This window comes from Onychostoma macrolepis, chromosome 03 (assembly GCF_012432095.1).
Source record: "Onychostoma macrolepis isolate SWU-2019 chromosome 03, ASM1243209v1, whole genome shotgun sequence".
In the NCBI taxonomy this organism is placed as follows: Eukaryota; Metazoa; Chordata; class Actinopteri; order Cypriniformes; family Cyprinidae; genus Onychostoma; species Onychostoma macrolepis.
The window spans coordinates 47,635,604-47,660,591 of NC_081157.1; the positions used below are offsets into that span (position 1 = coordinate 47,635,604).

The window sequence follows — 24,988 nt, forward strand, 5'->3', positions numbered from 1 at the left end:
AAGCCTTCTAACGAGATTGTTTCTTGTGTTTGTCAGCGCTGTTGTGAACGTCACTGCTGTTTCATCTGGCCTTAAACTAAATCACCGGCACATTTGTGAACCATACTTGTAATTGAGAGGAGTTTACTAACAACGTTATTCTCTTCTGTAGAGCTGCTTTACGTCAGATTTTGGGTTTGCCTCATATTTGAAGTTTGCATCATAGATTCTGTGATTTTCATGTTTAATATTGTGAAGCAGCTTTCAGATCGTACTGAATAAATCGCTACAGAAATACAGGTGACTTGACCACTGATCTAAAGGGACAGTTCACATAAAAATCTAAATTCTGTCATTATTTTCTCATTTCATGCTGTTACAAACACATACGACTTTGGTTAGTCTTTCAAACACAAATGAACACATTTGTAATTAAACCTCAGAGGTTAGTCCCTCCATTGAAGATTGAGTGGTTTAATTCAAGTCCTGTGAAGAGATACGGTCACTTTATATGACAAACAGGTTTTTAGACTTTTATTCACATATAAACACACATAGATGGAGAGCTTCACATATGGTAAACATGGAAGCTTGTTTGTTTGTTGGTTTTCATGCAACATGCACAGATGAGAACCAATGAGGTTTGTTCTAAAATCTGTCACACAAGCTTCTGTGTTTACCGTATGTATTACTTTTAAAACCGACAACAATATGACGCACAGTTCAATTAATGTCAAGTACTTTATTAATGATATTTACAATAAACAATTCATCCACAGTTCATGTTGTTGGTTTTACTGAATGTTCTCTGTTTATTTATAAGAAGTGAAAAGTACTCGAGTGACCGTATTAATTTGTTGAGGCAGTTCACTCTGACAGTGAAAAATACTAATTTTTTCCTCTTATAAAAGTTTAATGTAAGCGTCATTAAAAAATAAAATAAATTATACATTTTATTAGTTATTAACATTATTTTGTTTTAGTATATCTCACCCCAAAATGTACTTTTTTTTTTTATTGCATATGAACATATATAACCACAAGAGAAATACAATTTTGCATATAAATGCCATCAGTACACAAGATTACAAGTAAAATAAAAATTAGCCAGAGGAAGAAAAAACATAAAATAAATAAATAAAACAACAAAAATAATGAAGATGGTACAGTTTACTTGTCTACTTCAAATTTGCAGATAACATTAGAAGTCCTGAGAGCTTTTTTTGTTTTACATTTATATACCACATTACAATATTGTTTAAATTCGTTGATAAAATAAAAAAAAATTTGGTTTACCACCCGACCACTTCATTTTGTGTATATGAAACTTCCCCATTACAACCAGTAATTGAATAATATACGCTTTATCCTTTTCTATCCCATAATCATCAACATATATCATTATATCAGACCCACCCAGTTTAACAGCTGTATTAAGTTTTCTTGTAATGAAATTCTCGACATCAACCCAAAATATCTTTATATAAAAGCAATGAAAAAATAAATGAAAAATAGTTTCTTTTTCATTACAAAATTCACAGTAGTCAATATTCAATTTAAAACGTTCCAGTACATGTTTCACTGGATAAATTCTATGCAATATTTTATACGAAACTTCCTTTACTTTGTTATTAACAAAGAATTTATCAACCATTCTCCAAGCCTTACGCCAATTTAAGTCTCCAAATATTGATGACCAGAAAAATCTAGCTTGAGGATATGTAACATCATTTACTAAATTTCTAATATATTTATTTGGTATGTTGTTTTTTAAAATATTAATATTTCCAATAAAAATTGAATTAGTTATATAGTCCAGATTAGGGTTTTCATTACATTCATTTTTAAGAAGACATAATACCTTACTGGGTATAGCATCCATAACAATGGCATATTCTCTGGGTCTAATTGGGATTTTAAATTTGTCAAGAAACTCTGTGTATGATAATAAGACTCCATCACTGTTCATCAACTGACTAACCAGAAAAATATTATTTTCAAACCATGTTTTATAAAAAAAGTGATTTATGTTTATATAAAATATCTCTGTTATTCCAGATATAATATCTTCTAGGGAAAAAGTTATGTTTATAGGCCACTGTCCACGCCATGAGAGCTTGTTGATGAAATCTTGCAAGTTTTACTGGAATTTTGTCAATACAATAATTACATTTTAACAAAAATTCAAGACCACCAACTGACTTAAACAAAAAGTTTGGGAAAGTGTTCCACATTTTATCTTTCTTTTTTATGTACATTGTAATCCAATTGATTTTAAATACACTGTTTAGTGTATCATAATTTAATACCTCCAGGCCCCCATTGTCCTTTGAACTGCATAATATCTCTTTTCTCAAATAATGTGTTTTTTTTTTTTTCCAAATAAAGTCGAAAAGTAATTTATCCAACGTTTTAACTACTTTAGAAGGTAAATCAAGTGATAAGCAAACAAAATCTGACCTGGAAATTCCTTCCACTGCAAAGATAAATCTCTTTGTAACCACATCTTAAATCTATTGTTCCCCAAAATGTACATTGTCCTTTTTACGTTATTCACCCTCTTACGTTTCAAACATGTTTTTCCATAGTTAGATATGATTGGTTACGGATCTCATGACCTCGCTCTGATTGGTCAGACTGGCGCGCCAACGCCCTCGCGCAGCGTTTCTGTCACACAGCGCGCGTTTCAATTCAGATTATGTGTCGTTTTAACCTGTTAGTAGCTTTAAACTGATACAACGCCTCCAGAATAATCTCTTGACGCAATTTCATGTCATATAACGTGAAAAATGTCAAATTTAGACGTAATCTGTGAGAAGATTCACGACGGTCACGGACCGCGCTGGGAACGCGGCGGGATTTGCGTCGCGTGCGTTGCGGAGATGATGGACAGGTCGGATATATCGGTAAGTACCGTATTATTTTGATCAATAAATAACTAAATTTGTGTTTACCGAGCGCCGCGTTGAGTCTGCTCATGACTTTTACCTTCCCGCAGGCGGTGCGCAAGCGCGCGGCGCTCGTGTCCGTGATGCGCGTGGACGCGGCGCGGGAGCTGCTGTACTGTGAAGAGGGACGAAGAGTAAACTTCACCTCATCATTACTGAGTAACACACGCATGTTTACTTAGCTATCTAAATGAGGACATTACATAGACTTCTGTTGTTTTTATACAGATATAGATTGTATAAACTAATCCTAACTCACCCTTACAGAAAACTTAATGCATTTTTACAATTTAAAAAAACAAACTTTGTTTACATTATATTTTTATACCAGTTTTACAAATGAGGACGTCTCCAAAGGGAGAATTTTAGAGTTTTTGTCAGGTTTAGCTCACTTTTGGGTACAAATTTGTCCCCAAAATAAGGTTAAGTAGGTACACACACATTCATATTCACATATGAAACTCTGAATCACTTGAACCCTTTGATTTACAAAGTAATTAGCTTGAGCTGTCTAATGGTGTAATTGCAAATGAAGCTCAGCCCAAACATTTACAAACACAGCTTTTATAAAAAAAAAAAGAAAAAAAAAGAGAAGACAAATGTTGACGATATGTGATCCTGGACCACAAAACCAGTCTTAAAGGGTTACTCCACCCCAAAATGAAAAACGGCCCCCCCCGCCCCCCTTGAAGGTCAAGTTAATTTTATTTAATTTTATTGTCTCTATAGCGCCAGACCACAAAAGAAGTCATTCAATGTTACTGTGTCAATGTTAGTGTTAATGTATGGCTCAGACGCGCGGGTTTGTTTACTCATACAGAAGCGCGCGACGCTTGCGGTGATATTAACGTCTGCCGTCTCACTAAATGAGGACATAAATACATGAACAACATCTCCAGAACTGCTCTGAGAGTCACTTCATGAGCATTTTACCGTTTCATTTGAGTAAAACTATCCTCATATCATGTACACACAGAAATGTAAAGGTATTCACGGCAACCTGTCAAAATAAAAGTTCGGTTTCACTTGAAGACATTGGGCAGAAATATATTACTGTTGTTCAGTAGAACGTACGTAATGGGCTACTACTACTAAAACTATTAAAACCTTATCTTTAAGGAATAATCATACAATGTCTTCAGTGTTATTATCAATATTAAATCCCCTTTATTTTCCAAAAAATAAGATTTGTTTAATTTTTATTCAATAAAATATAAATGAAAGGAATGTTTTTATGCCGGAAAAAAACAAAAAACGGATTTTCAAAATATTTTTAATTCTTTAATTTTGATTTCATGGAGACTTTAAAGGCGATTTTCTCAATATTTAGATTTTTTTGCACCCTCTGATCAAATAGTTGTATCTCGGCCAAATATTGTCCGATCCTAACAAAACATGCATCCATGGAAAACTTATTTATTCAGCTTTGTATAAATCTCAATTTAAAAACACTTACAATTATGACTGGTTTTGTGGTCAAGGGTCACATATATTGTGTATACATTGAAATATTTATATAATATATTTTTTCAGTTTTGCTCAGCTCTGAGCTCTTTCATGAGGTTGAAGTTGCTGATTGTGTGTTTGTGTGTGCTTCAGAAACGCTGTTCAGTGCTGTGGATTCGTCTCTGCTGGATCAGACCGTTCAAGGTGATCAATCACTCGCTCGTCTCTGATCTTCAGGGCCTGTGGCGTGTAAAAGATTGAAAAGCACAGTTGTATTGTGTATCATTGTGTGTTTGTGTTCAGTTCTGCTGCAGGTGACTCTGGACGTCCCGAATCAAGCGTTTCTGCTCTTCATCCTGGATCAGATCCACTCGCGGGTGTGAACACACACATTTAAACACTCGTTCAGAAACTAGAGCCAGTGTTACTGTGATTGTTAAGAGTGACGGTGTGTGTTTGTGTGTCTCTCAGTGGACTGATGGTCAGAAAGCATCTCTGTCCTCCTTGATGTTTCTGGGTAAACTGCTGGACGCTCATCCCGCTCTGAGTCAAACGCTGACGTCCAGCCGCTGTAAGACTGTCTGACCTCCTCTGACACGACACTCATTTACATCTAATCATCGTTTCACTAGCTTTATTTACAGAAGGAACTCCCAGCAAACCCCTTTGGACTATAATATTTTCTTGAGTATTATATAATAATATATAAGAATAATTTAACAAAACATTCACGTGTTCATTGTTCTGTGACGTGGTTAATGGTCACATGACCTGCAAGTAATCAAATCTAATTTACAAATTTTAATTTACTTTAATTTACTAGCTTTTTAAGTATGTGTTTCATATTGATGTGATATATTTGAAAATGCTTTATTTATTTTTATTTTAATGGTGTAATTATTAGTAAGTTTGATTTTTATTTTAAAATTAATTGATTTTGATGATTATTTATTAGTTATATTTAGTTTTTTATGTTAAAAGTATTTGTTTTGATTATAGTGGTTTAATTATTAATAGGTTAATTTCTTTTTGGTTGATTTATTTTCAAATTATTTATTTCAAAAATTATTTATTAATAAGTTTTATTTTTTTTGTTCTAATTTTAGAATTATTTATTGTAAATATTTATTGTGTTATTGTGCATAGTGTGTGTGTGTTCATGTTTCTTCATGCTGCTGTTTATGTGTGTGTGTAGTGTGTGTGCTGGAGTGTGTGTGCTCAGCTCTGCTGGTCTCAGATGAGGATGTGAAGGCCGCCGTGTGTTACGTGTTGTTCAGGATCTGGAGTTTCTCTGCTGCGGTTCAGACGCTTCCAGACACACTCCGACAGCGCATGTGTGTGTTACTGCTGCACACGCTCTCAAACACACACACCACAGCGCTCACCATTAACTGCCTGGGTGAGACACATACACACACACACACACACATGTTCGTTTTTGTGAAAAGTGGGGACATTCCATAGGCGTAATGGTTTTTATACTGTACTTACTGTATGTGCTATTGCCCTACACCAACCCTACACCTAAACCTACCCCTTGCAGGAGACTGTGCATGTCAACTTTCCCCAAAAAAACCTCACTCTGTATGATTTATAAGCGTTTTGAAAAGTGGGGACATGGGTCAATGTCCTGAGATGTCACCTTCACCTTGTAATACCTGTCATACCTTTGTCATTATACAAATCTATGTCCTGACTTTTCACAAAAACGCGCAGACACACACACACACACACACACACACACTTAATACAATCTGTATTGTATAAAGCACTATATAAATAAATAGAGGTGACTCACTCTGCACCTGCCTGGATGGGATTTACTGACCTACATCTGCACATCAACAGATTGACACAGAAACATGATTTATCTGATTTATGAGCATTTTAACTGGTTATGATCATTTTAGCTGAGCATTTTTCTAAAATCAAAAGTTTGGGGATAGTAAGGTTAAGTCAGCAAGTAAAGTGTTCATTTCTTTAAGAAAAAAAAAACACTTGAAAATGAACATTTCAGATTTGATGTATTGATAAAAAATGACAGTGAAGACATTAATGATGTTACAAATTATTTATTTTTCGGAGTTAATATTAAAATAAAAAGTTTTTCCAAGAGAAGCTGCATAATGAAAATTCACTCTGTTTTCTATATGTATGTTATTGAAATTCTTGTGAATAATTCATGCATGCTTAATTTTTTTGGAATTTGTTTTGAACTTGTAATGCTTAATACATTTTGTCATTATTTATTTATTTGTTTATTTTATTCATGCATTGCATCTAACAAAACATTTATTTTCCATAAAGCAATCTGAAACATGAATGACTGCCTTCACATTTCATACACAATGTCTTAATGCAGCACACAATATTAAAATAACGCTGCAGATCATTCGTTATCATTCACTGCTGGCATGTTTTGCTGCATGTTTCATGTCGACGTGTCCCTTCCAATGTTAGAGGAGCTCTGTAAATGTAGATACAGTAATGCAGGCACATATTAGTGCTAGTCATGATTAAATGTTCCTTTCATGTCTTTACGTTATGAAAATGCAAAGAAATGAATTTAAACATTTTATTATTTGCTTTACATAAACATAAGAGCAGTCTGTAATAAATGTGTGCTTTTACATAAATGTGTGTTTGTGCGCGTTTTTGTGACATACGAGGACACAAATTTGTATAATGACAGTATAAAATCATTGCACCTATGGAGAGTCCCTACGATTCACAAAAACAAACGTGTGTGTTTCAGGTGTGGTGAAGCAGATGTGTCAGTTCTCTGATGTTGTGTGTGTGTTGATGAATCTGAAGGACGGAGGTGAAGATCCTCTGCCGTATCAACCACTGCCACTCATCCTGAAGAAGGTCTCAACACACACTCACACACATACACACGCACAAAACCAACAGTTACTGAGGGGGAAAAAGACACTTCAGTTCACATGTTGATTTTATGTGTTTGTTTTTATCACTTTAATGAAGTGTAGATCTTTTCAATATATCATTAATAATATTAATATGAATTGTTTTTGTAAATGAGTTTCCTGTAGGCCCTTTGGACGCTTTCTGACGCCCCCTAGTAGACTGTGGTTTCAACAGCAGCGGTGTGACACGGTGTGTGTGTGTGTGTGTGTGTTGCAGCTGTTGTTGAGCGCTCAGGAATCTCTGCAGGTGGTTTCTGTGCGTTGTGTGTGTGCCGTACTGATTCTCGCTCCTCTTCGCTTCTCTTCGTCCTTCATTCAGGCTGATTTACCCGGTGAGACGCTCGTCCGAGCCTGACCATCTCACACTGATCTCACACTAGTGTTGGGCGATATGCTTAGTTTTCATATCGTTCATATGGGTTTGTTTGGAAACCCAACCCTAGATTTTATCAATTCTAATTCCGATTCCATGATGAACTGACTAATGAACTGAAAATTGAGTGTTTACTGTTGACTTTTTTGCTTTATTACACACTACTTTTCCAATTTAATATTGTAAATCTGCTCTGACACAATCTGTATTGTTAAAAGCGCTGTATAAATAAGGGTGACTTGACTTGTCAGAGTTCCTGTTGGAGGTGATGAGCGACGGCTGCAGTGACGTCTTGTTGTGGTCGGTGTTCAGCTGTTTGCTGCTGCTGTCTGAAGATCCGCTCTTCTTCTCGCAGTGTCACGCCGTTTATGGTACGAGTGTGTGTGTGTGATTCACATGAACTCATTTCTCATGATGAAGCAGCTCTGTTTCACACTAGTCAGTGTCAGTAGTTCTTCATCAGTCTGACTGTAAGTGTGTGTGTGTGTGTTTGAGGTGTGGAGCCGCTGGTTCGCTGTCTAAAAGAGACTCTGGGAAAATCCAACACTGAAGTGCAGAAACAAGGACTGAAGCTACTGACAACCATATTGGACAGGTCAAACACACACCTATATATATGTATATATATGCAGACACATACAGACATATGTACATTTGCTTCTGACCTGCCTTTGACTCCTGTTGTTTTATAGTAAAGATAATGATATTTCCTATCTCTATGAATTTATGAAAAACTAATAATTGATTAAATTATTTGAAGATAACTTAAAGTCTAAAAAATGTTAAATTAATGTCAATAAATAATTTCAAAATAAAAAGAATCAAAATACAACACAACTGTATCACAAACATTTAACATTAAAATGAATAAAAATATAATTAAATTAAAATAAATATATAATAAAAAATAAATTAAAACACTTACAAAACAATCACAAAAAAATATATAAATAAATAATTTAAAATAATCAATTTAGTTAATTCATAAAATGTAAAATTACAAAATCATTTTGAAATGAAAAGTTTAAATCCCAAACAGTGTAAAATTAAATCTAATTTTGAAATAAAAACAATCAAAATAAAACACAAAAATTACTTAAAACAATGTCAAATTAAAATAAATAGTTTTAAACTTAGAGCAGTCAAAATAAAACACTAAAAATGTATTTCATCGCAGAAATGTAAAATTTAAATAAATAAAACCTACTAAAATGACTTAAACCACATTGTAATATTGAAATACATAATTTTATCATAAATAACAATCAAAATAAAACACATAAATCATAAAATAAAAATAACAGAAACAAAATAAAATATAAAACAAAATAGCACATTTATTAAAAAAAGATGAAATATTTTAGTGCTGTTAAACGATTAATTGCATCCAAAATAAAAGTTTTGTTTACATAATATATATGTGTGTGCTGTGTATATTTATTATGTATATAAATGCACACACATACAGTATATACTTTGAAAATATTTACATGTATTTATATTTATATATTCATATAATTTATATTATATTTAAATATATTTAATATATAAACAACATATTTTTCTTAAATATATACATGCATGTTTGTGTATTTATATATATACATAATAAATATATACAGTACACACATATATATTATGTAACCTAACCCTAACCCTAACCAATTAATCATTTGACAGCACTAGTGTATTTTATTAGTTTATCTGCATGTGATTTGACCACGAAACAACATCAGAGAACCGTGAACGCGTGTCATTAAAGGAGCCGTAGAATGGAAAACCTCAGCATAGTTGAATAATAAGAGTTCTGTACATGGAAATGACATACCGTGAGCCTCAAACACCATTATTTCCTCCTTCTTATGTAAATATCGTGTGTGAAAAAGACCACTGAAAAAGAGGCGAATCCCAACATAACACCGACTGTGATCATTAATGTTTACGCCCTCAACATTTGCATAACTTATACTAGCCCATGTTACAGGCCAGCCGGACCTGCACAGCCGAATCATTGATGCAGTGTTGCCAGATATTGCTATTAAAACAAACAAAAACCGATAAATATATAAAAATAAACTGAAATTATTTCAAATTTGCAATTAAGATAAGATAAAGATATCGCTGACCCTAAACTGCAACTTTATTAACTTTCTAAGGTGTTAAAAAAAAGTTGAAAAGACAAGTCCAAAAACGCTTATAACAGCTGGCTCTGGCAACACAGAGGCTGTGGCCGCGCCCGAACTCACAGCTCTCTCTCAAGCCTTGTTCACTCCTCCAGCATCTCGATTGCAGCAAACATGTTCATACCACGAACGCTAAACATTCTTGCAAAATCTCACAAAACCTGTATCTTCGTCTGATACTGGTTCAAACATTTAAGGTTGGATGCCTAATCTCTCCATCGTTCACGCCGGACAGTAGAGATCTGTTTGCTGTGTGAGCTACTGAAATGAGCCGCACTGTGAAACAGCCAATCAGAGCAGAGCTGAACATTATTATTAATGACCCTTCCAAATAAGCCAATAACAGACCATTTCATTCTAGGGAGAAATCCTAGGGTTGTAAATCATGTAAAACCGTTTCTGGAGAATGCTTTCCCTTACCTAAGCCACATACCTTCTATGTAGATATCAGAGAACAATTCAACATTGTATTTATTTAACATGTTTATTAACTTTTAACATATTTATTAACTTTCTAAAGTGTCAAAAAAGTAGAAAAGACAAGTCCAAAAATGCTTATAACAGCTGGATCTGGCAACACAGAGGCTGTGTCCAAGGTCCATTCTATGACCCCTTTAAATTATTGAAATATTAACTGAGAATCTCAGGAGGACTTTAGTAATATTTTATGTCAAAGTGTGTTATATGTGTGTGTTGACAGGCAGCCTGCGGTGGTGCGTCTCTTCCCGACTGGCTCTGAGTTTTCTGCCGTGTGTGATGTCATCGTGGAGGGCGTGGCCTCGTCCTGTCTGCAGGTGTCCATGTGTGCGGTGCGAGCCGCTGCTGTCCTGCTCAGGTCACACACTCACACACACACACACACACACACACACGATTCGAGTGGATGTTCCTGGTTACTGTAGCGGAGCAGCATGGTAAATCACGTGTCTGTGTGTGTGCACAGGCCCAATCATCAGTCCAGTCCGCTTCAGCTCACAGACATCAAGAGGATCGTGGAGGTCGTGATGTCCAAAATAACTGAGCACCATCACACACGCAGCAGAGTGAGTGTGTGTCCTGAGCAGCGGTCATGTGATCAGCGGGTGTCATGTGATCATCATCTGTGTGTGTGTGTGTTCAGGAGAGCTGCTCTGGTTCAGATTCAGGGACAGCAGGAGTTTTGCTGCAGACGCTCACGTGCTTCGACGCCGCCTGCAGGCCAGTCTCTCACTCACATACACATACTTAAAAAATAATTTGTTTTTAATAATAATTAAGATTAACACTAACATTCTCCATTCATTTGACTTCTTTTATTTTTATATAAAAAAGACCCTCTAACACTAGCATCCCAATTCTTTTTCTATTCTATCTACTTGTTTTCTTTCTGTTTATTATATTTATACGTGTACTGCGTTAGGCTAACTGAGACTTGTCACAGCGCTTACATGTTGTTGCTCTTCTGTTGGTTTTGATGCTTCTGTTGTCCTCATTTGTATTATTTAGTTTTAATTTAATTTTTATTAATAATTGTATTTTTATATAATTTTTTTAAATTATCTAAAATGTATATAATTTTATAAATTTTTTAATTACAATTATTTAATTATTATTTAAATTTTTCATTTTTAGGATGTAATTAGTTAATGAATAATTTTATATTATTTATTTTAATTTAGCATTTAATTTTTAATATATGCTTAATGTGATTGTTTTTATTTGAAAAGTATTGGTTTTATTTTGTGCATTGCATCTGAGTGTTTTATTTTGATTATTTATCAGATGATTTATTTTATTTCTTCATCATGATTTTTTTAAATAACCAATTATTATTTAATTATGTTTTTCATTTTGTGTGTGTGTGTGTGTGTGTGTGTAGGTTGGTGGAGGCGTGTGTGTGTGACTCGGCTCTGATGGACAGTGTGTGTTCAGCGCAGGAGACGCTGGAGTCTGTGTGTGTGTTTCTGCTGCACTGCTGCGATGCTGCCTGCATCCCAGCAGTTACTGTGAGTCACACACACACACACACACACACACACACACACGTGCACATTTTAACAATTTATTTAAATCCAATTAAAAGAAATACTCTACAGGGACATAAATATTACAGATGCAGTTAAATACATGTACAAAAAACATGTACCAGTGGACACATGTGCACACACACACACACACACGCACACACTCATACTGAACTCTACAGGTACACTCGTGTGTGTGTGTGTGTGTGTGTGTAGGGTGTGTGCGAGCGCATCTCGTCTCCTCAGGTGCTGCAGCTCTTCCTCTCGGTTTTGTCGCGTCAGTTTTCTCTGTGTCCTGATCACATGACCTCCTTCTCCAGGAAGCTCGGTAAGACCTGACCCAGGGCTCAGAGGTCAAAGGTCAGGGCCAGGTCTTGAGCAGTTCTTCTCAAACCGGTTACTCTCATTGAAAATGGTTTTGGTCTTCATGTGTGATTGGTGTAGTTTAGTCACATGACTCTCTGTTATTGACCCTGTCAGCCACGTCTGGATTCATCAGACTGACTCTGGAGAGTAAAGCTCAGCTGTGTTCAGGGAACAGGTGAACACACACACACACACACACACACACACAGAGTCAGACGGTGAGTGTGTTTAGCAGCTCGTGTTCATTGAGTCTGTGTGTGTTTCAGGAACGCGTCTCTGAATCAGATCTGCTGTGATTTCCTGCTGAAGCTCTGCATGTGTCTGATTTCACAGGAACACACCCGGACCAGTGAGCTGCAAGGTGTGTGTGTGTGTGTGTGTGTGTGTGTGTGTGCGCGTATGTTACCTTCAGTATCACTGATATACTGTTACAGTTTTATTCATATTTACAATTTGTATGTTCTGTTGCTAGTTTTAGTTAAAGTTTTAGTAACTTTTTGTTTTGTCATTTTTAGTTGTTTTTTAATGTCTATATAGAATTTTATCATTTTAATTTTAGTTTAATTCTTTTAGTGCTTAAGCAAAAATTTAAAATGTTAATTATTATTTTACATGGTGTAAAAAAAAAAAAAGTTTTAGTTGTAGTTAATGATAATAATCGTGGTTTATTTATTTGTGTGTGTCAGTGTGATTTACATATCAATTATATATTATTCTAGTTTTTTTTTTCATTTTATAAATTTTCATTTACAGTTTTCATTTCAATTTGAATGTTTTAGGAGATTTTCTGTATGTTTTGTCATTTTTCTTTGCTGTTTTTTATGTCTATTTGGTTTTGTTAATTTTATTTGAGTTATTTCAGCAATTTTATGTGAAGTAAATGAAAATTAGAAATGTTGCCTTGGCAACTAGCTAAAAAATAAATAATAACTGAAATGAAATAAAATATTAAAAACTTGATTATTTTGTAGCAAGTAGATAATATGCTTTTAGTAAAACATATGTTTTTAGTTTCAGTTTATGATAATAACCTTGGTGGGTGGGTGTTTTTATCCAGTATTAAAATGCGTCTTAAATGTGTTTCATCCTGATTTGCAGCAGAGCGTCGATTCTGCAAACATACAACGTTTCCCCAACGTTCTGCAAACCTAAAAAGAATCTTCTGCTTTTATAAAGAAAACTTTTGTGTGTGTGTGTGTGTGTGTGTGTGTGTGTTGAGCAGATGTGGAGTGTGTCCTGCAGGACTCTCTGCCGTCTCTGTGCTGCTGTGCGTCTGATTGGCCATCTGTGCTCTCTGATTTCCCACAATCCCTCAGTAACACTCAGCACTGCCTCATCTACTTGCTGCACCTGTCGCTGCTGCACGGGGACAGGTCTCTGTGTGTGTGTGTGTGTGTGTGTGTGTGTAAGTGAGTGAGTGAGTGATGAAGATCCTCATGATGGTCATGTGACCGCAGGTTTCTGAGTGACTTGGCCGTGTTCTCTGCTGTGCTGCGCTTCGTCTCGTGTGTTCAGGATCTTCCTGCGTCGGTGTTGAGTTCAGTGCTCTATCTGCTGTCCGTCACTCAACACGCCGGCCCTCGTCTGGACACGGTCTGCCACTGCTGTCACCTCACTTCCTGTTTCAGCTCACTACAGTACAGTTCAGATACATTCAAATATATGCATTCAAAACTACAATCAGATAAATTCCAATATATTTGAAATATAAAGCAGAAGTTAATGAACAACTACATTCAAAACTACACACAAGTTTGAATACATCTGAAACATCATTGGTTACCACAGCATCCGTTATACATTCAAAACTATTTTCGAATTCAAATTCCAATATATTTTAAACGTTAAATACATTCAAATCTATGTACAAATTCAAATCATGAATTACTAAAGCATGAGTTACTGTAGCAAAAGTTAGAGAACAAAAACATATATTCAAATTTATCTGAAACATCATCAGTTACTATAGCAACATTTAGAGAACAGCTACATTCAAAACATGTTCAAATTCAAATAAATTCAACTACATTTGAAACATCATTGGTTGCCATGGCAACAGCAACATTCTAAACTATATTCAGATTCAATTTGAAAAAAAAACTTATCTGTTAATTGTAGCAACAGTTAGAGAACAACTACATTCAAATTCAAATAAACTTGAAACATAATTGGTTACCATAGCAACAACAACATTCTAAACTACATTCAAATTCAAATACCATGGCAATATAGAAGCACGCTGGCTCTTCAGCCGTTAACACAATGCATGTGATTTCAGTCAGACTGGTAACAGCCTAGCAACACCCTAGCAACCAGTCAGATGTGTTTTCAAACCTCATCAGGCCTAAATAACCCTCGGACAGCAAGAGGTGGAGTGTACTGCTGATGAAATGTGTGTTTGTGCAGGTGTCTGTGAGCGTCCTGTCTGAAGCTCTGTCCTCCTGTCCGCCGCTCTTCTCTCGCGCTCTTCCTCTGACCGTCCTGAGCTTCATCTTCATGTATCCGGAGCTCTCGGAGCGGTTTGGAGCGCCGGCTCTGACGGGACGTCTGTCAGAGGAGACTCAGGAGCAGGAGCTGCTGGAGCTGCTTCACACACACCCTGCAGCGCTGCTGGCCACACTGGTGACACACACACACACACCTCACAGTTATAAAGGCAGAAGCTGACGTGAAACACATGTACATGACAACTGAAGAGCAAACTTTGTACACTCATAATCCAACATTAGTTCTGTAAATCTGATGAAAATGAGGGAATAACAGTATGTATTGATATTATTACATACTGTATTATTATTATACAGTATACATTATCATACACAGAATTTGTCAATGAGCAGCATTTCATATTCCCACACTTTAAGACCAGTTAAGTCTTTTTTCTATTATTTTTTTAATTAGATTTGATTTAATTAGTTTATAATTATTTTTTTACACAAACATACACACATACGGTCAACCCAAAAAATTATTCAGACACCAGATATAATTTTTTTAATATAATTTTTTACTAGTGGGTGCAGGACACTATGTTCATTTATGTAAATGAGGATAGCAAAGTAAAGTAAACTGTGACGTATTATACCCAAAAATTCTTCGTACAGGACTTAGAGTAAAATTGATGAAACATTTGGGACCAAAAATTATTCAGACATTTTGACCTGAGCATGGTTTGTTACATGCCTTTCTATCAAAGTTATCTGACGTTATCAAGAAGAATTTGTTCTGACACAGTTTAACTCTCGAGTCTTCGCCATATTTTATTACCATTTTCTAAACTATAGCGAAGAAACTGGTAATGTGAGACATTTTGAAGTTGTCTGAATAATTTTTGTTATATATATATATATATATATATATATAGAGAGAGAGAGAGAGAGAGTGTAAATAATTTATTAAAATAATTTATTAAACATTTTTGTAAAATTATTTATTAAAACATAATAAAAAAAAGAAAAATAATTATTTAAAGTATGTCAATGTGATCCAGATATTTGCTGTGCCATTTTTCTTGTTTTTAAAGGACGATGAGTGGAAATTTTGATTTTGATTAATTCAACAGATGGTACTTAAATTATACTTTATCTGCTATGATTCCTTTTAGAAAAGTTATGATTACAAATAAGACAAAAGAAGCTTTAAAATAAGTTAAAACAACTAAAAATCAAGGTATTTCTGTGTAGAATTCCTGAAGTTTGGGGTGAATCAAATGATTTCATTATTTAAATTTGACCTGTAATTATTTCTAGTTTGAACACCTGCTTTAAGACTCTAATATAAGAGAGTCATTAAATCACTGTGTGTGTGTGTGTTCAGGCCGTGGCGTGTGACGCCGAGTCTGCAGCGTCACGTTCAGCCGTCGGTGTGCTGCAGTGTTTCCTGCGATCGGCCGACAGCAGCAGCATCGGCGGGACGTCTGATCTCTGTGATCGGATCCGATCATCGCTGCTCAACGTCCTGCAGAGACACACACACACAGGTCAGACAACACACACTCACTTCACACGAGTCATCTCTTACATGTTCATGCTGACAGTCTGTAGTGTAGAAATAAAGGTAAGATCTAGCCAATCGTATTCAGATCCTCCGTTCTGGTACGAAACACTCAGTTTGACGGTCCAATCAGCAGCCAGTGGCTATTATCAAGCCCCGCCCCTCGATTCACTCAGAAACTGATCACAGTATGTCAGCCGCTGATGTTTGGTCTGTTTCAGACGGTCTGTCTGTGCTGCTGGACGTGTCGTCTGTGATTCACTCGTCCGGTCAGAGGGAGCACACTGACTTCAGACTCCTGTACCACGGTGAGAACACACACACACACACACACACACACACACTCACTCAGAGAGAGAGTTTGGATGCTGTTATGTTCATACATGCGTGTGCGTGTGTGTGTGTGTGTGTTTGTAGTCAGTAATCTTGTAGGAAAGCTGGACTCCAGTGACTCTGAGCTGCTCCTCTCTGTTTTCAACTTCCTGTACTGCTTCCTGTCTGTGTGTCCTTCACACGCTACTGATAGAGGTAACACACACTCATAAACTGTGGAGGAAATTTCTTTTTATTATTATTTGCTCTACTCTGCCAAGCAGTGTTCTTTTCCTTTCTTGATGCTCGATTAACATGCTTGAGTTCTGAGCTGAGAGATAACAGAAAATCTGTTCTTGCAAGAAAATAAATCTTCAAAAGACTTTTTGTCTCATGCCTTTATTGAAGTAGAAAATTGCCACTAAACACAACACATATTCACACATTAAACTGCAAATATATACACTTACACACACTAGGGCTGTCAAAATGGCTGAAAAACTCAATTCGAATTTTGTACTTAAATATTATCAAAATTTGAATTATATTCGAATTTAAAAGGCATAATTTCAGTTAAGGGGAAAAAAGCTTTTGGCTTCTCTCCTGAGGCCACAAGAGGGTGCATCGAGCAAAATATTACTAATCCACGGTTCTTCAAAGCATAAAATAACACGACTATCTTTGTAAAATGTGCATAATGTTTAAAATAATGTTTAACCTTATATAATTAAGTTGATTAAACAATTAGAAACAAAACAGCATCATGTATACAAGTTTAACACAAAGCACGGAAAACCAATCACAAAGAGTAACGTTACTTTTTTTCATTTAAAAACATGAGATGCAGTAGAGACCCGTCCCGCCAAGTTTTGAGACATGTTTTTTCAAAGTTGAACTTACAATAATTTTAAATGGTTTTCTAAATATCCGACTCTCTTGTGTGAGACGCGAGTGCAACGGTGATAGATGTCCCTCTAGAAAATGCGATAAATATGCGTTCTGTGTGAACGGCTTGGTTCCAGTTTTGACATAAACAACATAATCTCCGCATTGATGTTATCTTTTTCCGCAGTATTTTAAATGAACAACGTATTTCTGGATAGGCTAAAAAAAGCATTAAAATGCAATGATACCTACCTACATTTTCATCGCATCTCGTGCGCCAGATAAGGCTGCCTGACGCACACCAAAAATTCGAATGCAATGTTTTGCATTCGAATGTGGATTTTTATTTTAAATTCGACGAATATTCGAAATTCAAATTTTTTTTTTGACAGCCCTAACATATACACACACACACACACACACACACACACACTCAAACACACTTTGCGTTTCATATTGCCTAATGCCTTTAAAGTGTCTAAAATGATCGTTTCAAATTGGCCATAGACAACTGTTGTCATATTCTAATAATCACAAACACATTCACACACATTAATCCACACATACACACACATGCAAACACATTACTGAAGCTCAGATTCATGACCTGATGAGTGTGTGTGTGTGTTTCAGCGGTGTGTTTGCTGCTGGGAAACGTCAGGCTGCTGGAGCTGCTGGAGGAGGTTTTGTCTGCCTCTTCATCCTCGTCTTCATCACTGCAGTGCTCCTCTCTGCTCCTGCTCTCCTCCCTCACGCTCCTGCAGCACAAACACACCGCTCAGGTACCACACACTCCTCCTGCCCAGCTGAGATCAGTGTCGTCTCTCTAATAAACACCTGAAACGTGTGTGTGTGTGTGTGTAGGTTAACAGGAGCGTCAGTGTGGATCTGCATCAGATAATCAGACGACTGGCCTTCAGCAAGAGACACACGGACACACTGCTGATCAGTAAGACACACACACTTAAACACAATTAAAAACACAGACATGCACACGCTTACACACACACTCACAATTAAAACACACGCACACACAAATGGACACACTAAGACACACACGCACACAAGCTAGAGTGGTTTAATTAATGCATCTTTTGGGTTTTCAAACAGGACAATTTCCAAGAAAAAAAAACATAACTGAATGTACTTTAATGTGTTGATTAAATATGTTTAACAATGTTTTATTGAACTAGATATTCTTACTGGCTAATTTTGATTTCTAAAGAAGGAAATCAGTTTTGTTGCAGTTTTAAAAGAAAACATGGACATGATTTGGAGTTGTTGGTGTTATTATTAGGAGTTCCACAGGATTGGAAGCCTCTCGTTTTTCTAGTTTTCGTTATGCAAATAGTGTGTTCATGTATATGATTAATATAATAAATCTGCAAACTAGACGAGGTCAAAAAGCATCTGAGTTGAGCTTCTGTTGATTTGTGTTTATGTGAAAGTGCAATAACAAAGATGAAATGTAAAAATACATTTCTTAAATGACAGTAATTGAGATCATTTTTGAAATAACTGATTACTGTCATGCTGCTTTACTGTACTCTGATACTTGGTGGAAGACAGAAAGGCCTTCACTGTAGCAATATAAAAGTCAATCATTTAATTTTTGAAACACATTGTGTTTTTTTTATATCACACTTAATATTCTTACACTGTAAAAGTGAATATTTATATACTGCATGAAACGATACAGATGCCTTTATATTTTAATAAAGGTTTGCAATTTTTGATGAACATAGGTTTTTGGCGTTGTTCAGAAGTTAGCTTCTTAAAATGAGTTTCATGAGCTGAAGTGATCACATGATCTGCAGATGTTTCTCCAAACGATTCACCCGTCATTGATTTGTTGAGTTTACATGTCGTTCACCTTTAATCAGAACAAATAAAGACATGCTGTGACTGAAAGACTGATAAAGTTGAACTGTAATGAGCTGAGAGAGACGTCAGGCCTCTGTGTGTGTGTGTGTGTGTGTGTGTGTAGAGTGCAGTGTGAGGTTTGTGCAGGTGTGTTTGGATGTGGACGCGTCTGCTCTGCTGTGTGTGTGTGATGCAGCGCTGCAGCGACCTCTGACCTCTATAGATGGCGCTCTTCATCCCATCGGACACAGCGGCGCTACGAGCCTCATGACAGCGCTGAGCGCACTCATGCTAACGGTACACCCACACACACACATATACACACACACACTTGTTTTGACCCTCATGTTGTGTTCCAGTCCTTTTGACCCGGAGAGGATTTTCTTTTTCCTAAAATGCTAGATAATTGAACTAAAACATAATGATTTTCCTCACACAGGGTTTTAACATCTTCCCAAAAATATTTTATTATTTTTGCACTTTTTTAGATTTTTTTTGCTAACTTTTGTTGGACTTGTGATGTTGCCACTCCAAAATGACCAGCCCACGAAAAATGCTCATAAATGTCTCATTATGCTATACAGTATAATGACAAAATCTTGGATTCGGTCTTTTTTGTCAACTTGTTGTCATTCAGTTAGCTGAGTTTTGTATTGCTTTTTGGTACTGATTGATCGGAGGTCTCATTGATCTGAGCTTATACTGAGTGAATATTGCCAAAATTTTCCACATGTAATGATTTTATCAATAAAAACTGAATATTGCCAAAATTTATCTACAGATGTTTTTTTTTTCTCTAAAAAACAAAATTTGCCAAAATTAAAACATTACCAAAACTATTTACAGATGTTTTTTTGTTTTTTTCCCACTCAGAAACTGAATATTGTCAAATTATCTACAAATAATTATTTTTTAACTCAAAAACTGAGGTTTAAGATCAGATCAATAAATCCTACAATCAGTTTCAAAAAGAAACACAAAACCTGTTCTTATTGAAAGAAAACAAAATACTGAATCCAAGATTTGGTGATTATATAGCACAATGAAAAAAATTGACAAGCTATTTTTAAAAGTTGTCATTTCTCACCGCAAATGGCAAATCAGCGTAAAGGATTTTCAGCACAAGAGTTGAACACAGTCTGATGTGTGTGTGTGTGTGTGTGTGTGTGACAGACGCAGGATCTGATGATCTGCGCCGCTCTGAACTGTCTCAGGTCTCTGATGGGATTTCTGCGCAGACGGATCCCTGAAACCGGTACAAATACACACACATCCTCAGTCATGCAGTGAAAGCTGTTGAGTAGCTAAAAGCGCTCAAGAATCATTCAGATCATGTTTCTGCTGCTGTTTAGCACAGGTTTCTGTGAGAGAGACTATATCATTAACCTGATAGAAAAACAGAAGTCTATGAGATGAGCTCTCTGATAGAGTCAAATATTAACAACAGGCTTTAGATGGACACACACGATTGTGTTATTGTGTGTGTGTGTGTGTGTGTGTAGCGCAGCACATGGTGTGTCAGCCGTGGATGCGGTTCCTGCTCTTCTCTTTACTCTCCTGTGACCAGAAACTGAGACCTGCAGCGCTGCAGCTGCTCACACAGGTAACACACACGCACACACACACACACACACACACACACACACCCGCTTTAGCCCTGTTCTTCTGTCTGAGTGTGTGTTTGTGTGCAGCTGGTGTGTTTCAGCGGCGGCGTCTCACACTGGAGGACTGAAGTTGAGTCTGTGTGTGAGGAGATTGAGAAACGAGGAGAGACGGACCTCTCTGATGACAGCACACACACACTGAGACTGATGCTCACACAGGTGTGTAACACACACACACACATACACACTGAGAGTGATGCTCACTCAGGTGTGTAACACACACACACACACACACACACACACACACACACTTAGGGTGTATTCACACCAGGAAAGTCCAATGGTTCACTTGCTTTGGTCCAGACAATGTTGTTGTTGTTTTTTTTGTTTGGTGCGATTCGCTTTCACACTGCTCTTTTCACAAGTGAAGCAGAAACTGAATCAGTGGTCTCAAACTCAATTCCTGGAGGGCAACAGCTCTGCAGAGTTTAGCTCCAAATCACACCTGAAGAGCTTGATTAGCTGGATCAGGTGTGTTTGATTCAGGTTGGAGCTAAACTGTGCAGAGCTGTGACCCTCCAGGAATTGAGTTTAAGACAAATGGTCTGTATACTGGGGTGTTGAAATTAATCGTTGCAGTAATAGACCATAATCGATTATAGCCCGCTGACGTTATTCGCATGAGCGCTTGTCACACGAGTATTAAAAATGCACTCTCTATTTTAAAATCTGAGCTTGGCTTTTTCCCACATATGGCACGTGTGTGCGCTACAGACAATCGCGGCGGGTGGCTTCATTGCACAGAATATGCGCTGCGAGACACGTGCACATTCACTTTAAAAAATGGAACGGGCTGTTTACTTAAACAATTATGGTAACAATATTACATTTAATATTTCTGAGTAGTTTGTAAGGCTTGTTTTTTTAATGGAATCTACCTGAATAAATCATGTAAAATCTCCTAAATTAATTAATCTATGACACAACGAATTTAATATAATTAGTGAAATGTGCTCATTTATTTTAAGTTGATTCTCAAAAGTCTGATTTTGAGTGAGGCCTGTTTGTATTTGACTTTGAGTTATTTTGTACATTTAAAAGACTGTATACAGCCAAACAGCTCAAGTAGGAATCATGAAACTAGTGCTGATTCACACCCCTACTATACACACACACACACACATACAATCTTTTAATGTTTCTGAAAGAAATCCCTTCTGCTCACTAAGTCTGCATTTATTTGACCAAAAATGCAGTAAAAATTTAGAAATATCAAAATAGCTGTTTTCTATGTGAATATACTGTAAACTGTAATTGATTGCATTTTCAGCATCATTACTGCAGTCTTCAGCGTCACATAATCCTTCAGAAATCATTCTAATATACTGATTTACTGCTCAAGAAACATTTCTGATTATTGTCAGTGTTGAAAACAGTTGTGCTGCCCAGTATTTTTGTGGAAACCATGATATATTTTATTTTTCAGGACTCGCAGATAAATAGAAAGTTCAAAAGAACAGCATTTATTTGAAATAGAAATACTTTGTAACACTACAAATGTCTTTACTCTCACTTTTGATCAATTTAATGCATCCTTGATCAGTTAAAGTATTAATTAAATCTGAAATGTTCTGAGTGTGTTATTAATGTGTGTGTGTGTGTGTGTGTGTGTGTGTGTGTGTGTGTGTGTGTGTGTCTGTGTGTTCAGTGTTGTGCTCTTTCTCCTCCTGATGATCTGAGGATGAGGATGGAGGCTATACAAGAGTCGCTCAAACATCTTCCTCCCTCTGAGAGCTCAAGCAGACACGTGCTGTATCCTTAATACACACACACACAAGCAAACACACACACACACACAAATTATGCTTTCCTTAACACAGTGTGTGTCAGTCGGGTTGGGCAGGTCTCTGTTCGTCTGTCTGACTTCATAATCAGCACTCAGGACCAATGAAACACACACACACACACACACACACAATAACACACTTCTGATGAGTTTGTCTGATGAGTCTGACTTTGTTCCTGCTGAAGATGTTTGTTACTGAAATCTTTTATATGCCTATTTATTTAGATTAATAATAATTAGTTATGTAATATTTAAAATGTATTGTTTAATTAATTATATAATTTGTTTAGTAACAAAAACGTTGTTTAATAATTATTGCTATTAATAAGTAGTTACTCAGTCTGTCATTTGTGTGGTGAAATGGTTATTGGTTCATATTCATTTTTTACTTTTTTGTAATTTGCATGGTTATTTATTAATATTCATTATTGCTATTAAAAGTTACTAATTGTATTATGTGCTCCCAAGAATGGTTATTGAACAAAAATAATTTTTACTATAAATAATTATTAGTTACTCATTTTAAAATTTGAATAGTAGAGAAAAATATGGTTATTGATTAATATTAATTTGTACTATCAATTATAATTATTCAAATTGTGTTGTAAAAAAAAAAGGTTAATTAAAATGGTTAAGTTAAACATTTTTTAATAATTGAAGCAAAAATGTTTTATGGTTTAATGTTTATTTTTTCTATAAATTATCATGTTGCTCACTTTATAATTGCAGTAGTGACATGTTTATTATTCATTTGTAATATTAATTAATTATAATTACTCATTTTATGTGTGCGGTAACAAAATGGTTATTGTTGAAATTCATTATTATTATATTAACTTATTATAATATTTTATCTGTAGTATCAAAACAGCTATTGATTAATTCATAATTGAATTATTTATTAATGTGTCTGTTGTATTTTGTGTCGATAAATATCAGTATTTAAAGATTTGAAGTCCATCAAATACTATTGATTTATTTATTTATTTTAATTAAACACTTGCTTAGAAAATACAAATGTAAGAAAACACATGCCGTATGCCAAACAATACATAGCGATTAAAATTCAAAAGAATGGAAAAATAAAATAAATGAGAAAAAAAGCAGATCACATAACAATAAACATACTCTTTCCTCAAAACATAAATTATCAAATAAAAATTATACAAAAACACCAAAAAGTGAGCATACATTCAAAGTTTTAGTTGCCTTTTTGTTACAAGAGGTAGATAAAGATTTGATATAGATTTTAAAATGTTTTATAAGCACTTTTATAAGTTGGTGCTCCAAAATCCTAGAGGTTTATCGGGAATTTGCATTCATGCCAGGCTATAAGCTTTATTGAGGTTTATGTAGCCCACAAATGCTACATATTACCGTAAATATACCCTATCGGCGTTTATTCTGTGTAGTTTTCATAACACTGGATATTCTACTAATTCATACTTTTCTAATACGTGGCCTAAAAGGCAATTAACTTATTTTGCAGTTACATAGCTATATAGTGTTGTGCTTATTGCCAGTGTTGCCCTTTTAGCTTTATAGTTTATTTCTAAGATCTGGTTCAGTGGTGAAGTGCAGGGTGGGCTATACGCAGGTATACAGTGTATAGGCTGCCAACTTCTTTATCAGTCGGCTTTTCTAAATCCACGCTGATGCTCATCATTCAGTGGCGTCTTGCATTAGCCAAAATCATGACAGTCTCCCACCACATCCAATCGCACGTGAATAAATGCAAATATTCCCTAAAAACACCCAGTAAAGACACTGATGCGGTCAGAACAATAATATATTGATAAAAAGTAGAATTAGTTTTCTCTTTTTGTCTTCAAAACGGAAAAACAAATAAATCAGTGGTTTATCGCATATTTAAATGAAAATACAATAAAACCAAAACAAAAAATTAAGCTTTTTGATTCACAAAGCGGGTTTTAGTGTAGCTTACCGTAGCGTTTCCCAGCGGGGGCGTTCAGAGAGCATCGGAGCACTTTTTGAAAGGGGGCGCTGAGCTGAGGTGTTCTTGGGGGGCGTTTGGTTAGATGAGTTTACGCTAAAGATGTATGAGCTGAAACTTGCGAAAGAAGTTGTTCTGCAGTGTCCTAATGCCGTCTCTACACTGGATTCCTCAAAGCAAACTTTCCCTACAGTTTTTTCCAGTATTTGTCTGTAGCGCAAGCGCGTGGACTGCGTCAGAGACAGAGCACTGTTACTGTTAGCGCGCTTTCAGTGATACAGTCACTGATTATAATGGGTTCTTTTG

At 35.8% G+C, this 24,988-nt stretch overlaps 1 protein-coding gene across 2 annotated transcripts; it reads left to right on the forward strand.

The window, feature by feature from the left end:
• Window positions 1-2,152: 2,152 nt before the first annotated feature.
• Window positions 2,153-23,128, forward strand: LOC131537921 (meiosis inhibitor protein 1). Of its 2 annotated transcripts, XM_058771628.1 has the most exons (31): window positions 2,155-2,885; window positions 2,978-3,086; window positions 4,527-4,577; window positions 4,677-4,750; window positions 4,845-4,944; window positions 5,569-5,772; window positions 7,129-7,241; window positions 7,518-7,632; window positions 7,925-8,044; window positions 8,169-8,268; window positions 10,557-10,691; window positions 10,800-10,899; window positions 10,977-11,053; window positions 11,715-11,841; window positions 12,076-12,187; window positions 12,340-12,400; window positions 12,492-12,586; window positions 13,448-13,598; window positions 13,683-13,818; window positions 14,632-14,847; window positions 16,042-16,204; window positions 16,440-16,526; window positions 16,636-16,746; window positions 18,049-18,197; window positions 18,280-18,364; window positions 19,403-19,575; window positions 20,452-20,533; window positions 20,781-20,881; window positions 20,970-21,101; window positions 22,591-22,694; window positions 22,773-23,128. In XM_058771628.1, the coding sequence occupies exons 1-31, from the start codon at window positions 2,769-2,771 to the stop codon at window positions 22,831-22,833; spliced, it is 3,561 nt and encodes a 1,186-aa protein (XP_058627611.1). In that variant the 5' UTR covers window positions 2,155-2,768; the 3' UTR covers window positions 22,834-23,128. The 2 variants fall into 2 exon arrangements, with proteins under 2 accessions (XP_058627612.1, XP_058627611.1); XM_058771629.1 differs by lacking the exon at window positions 16,636-16,746 and having other exon boundaries at window positions 2,153-2,885.
• The last annotated feature ends 1,860 nt before the right edge of the window (window positions 23,129-24,988 follow it).

Bases quoted from the DNA above. Each gene is read 5' to 3' on its own strand.
- LOC131537921 (XM_058771628.1), top strand. From the start codon at position 2,769: ATGTCAAATTTAGACGTAATCTGTGAGAAGATTCACGACGGTCACGGA. The intron at 12,188-12,339 runs GTAAGACCTGAC...TGACCCTGTCAG, and splicing joins CTCCTTCTCCAGGAAGCTCG to CCACGTCTGGATTCATCAGA. The intron at 12,401-12,491 runs GTGAACACACAC...TGTGTGTTTCAG, and splicing joins CAGCTGTGTTCAGGGAACAG to GAACGCGTCTCTGAATCAGA.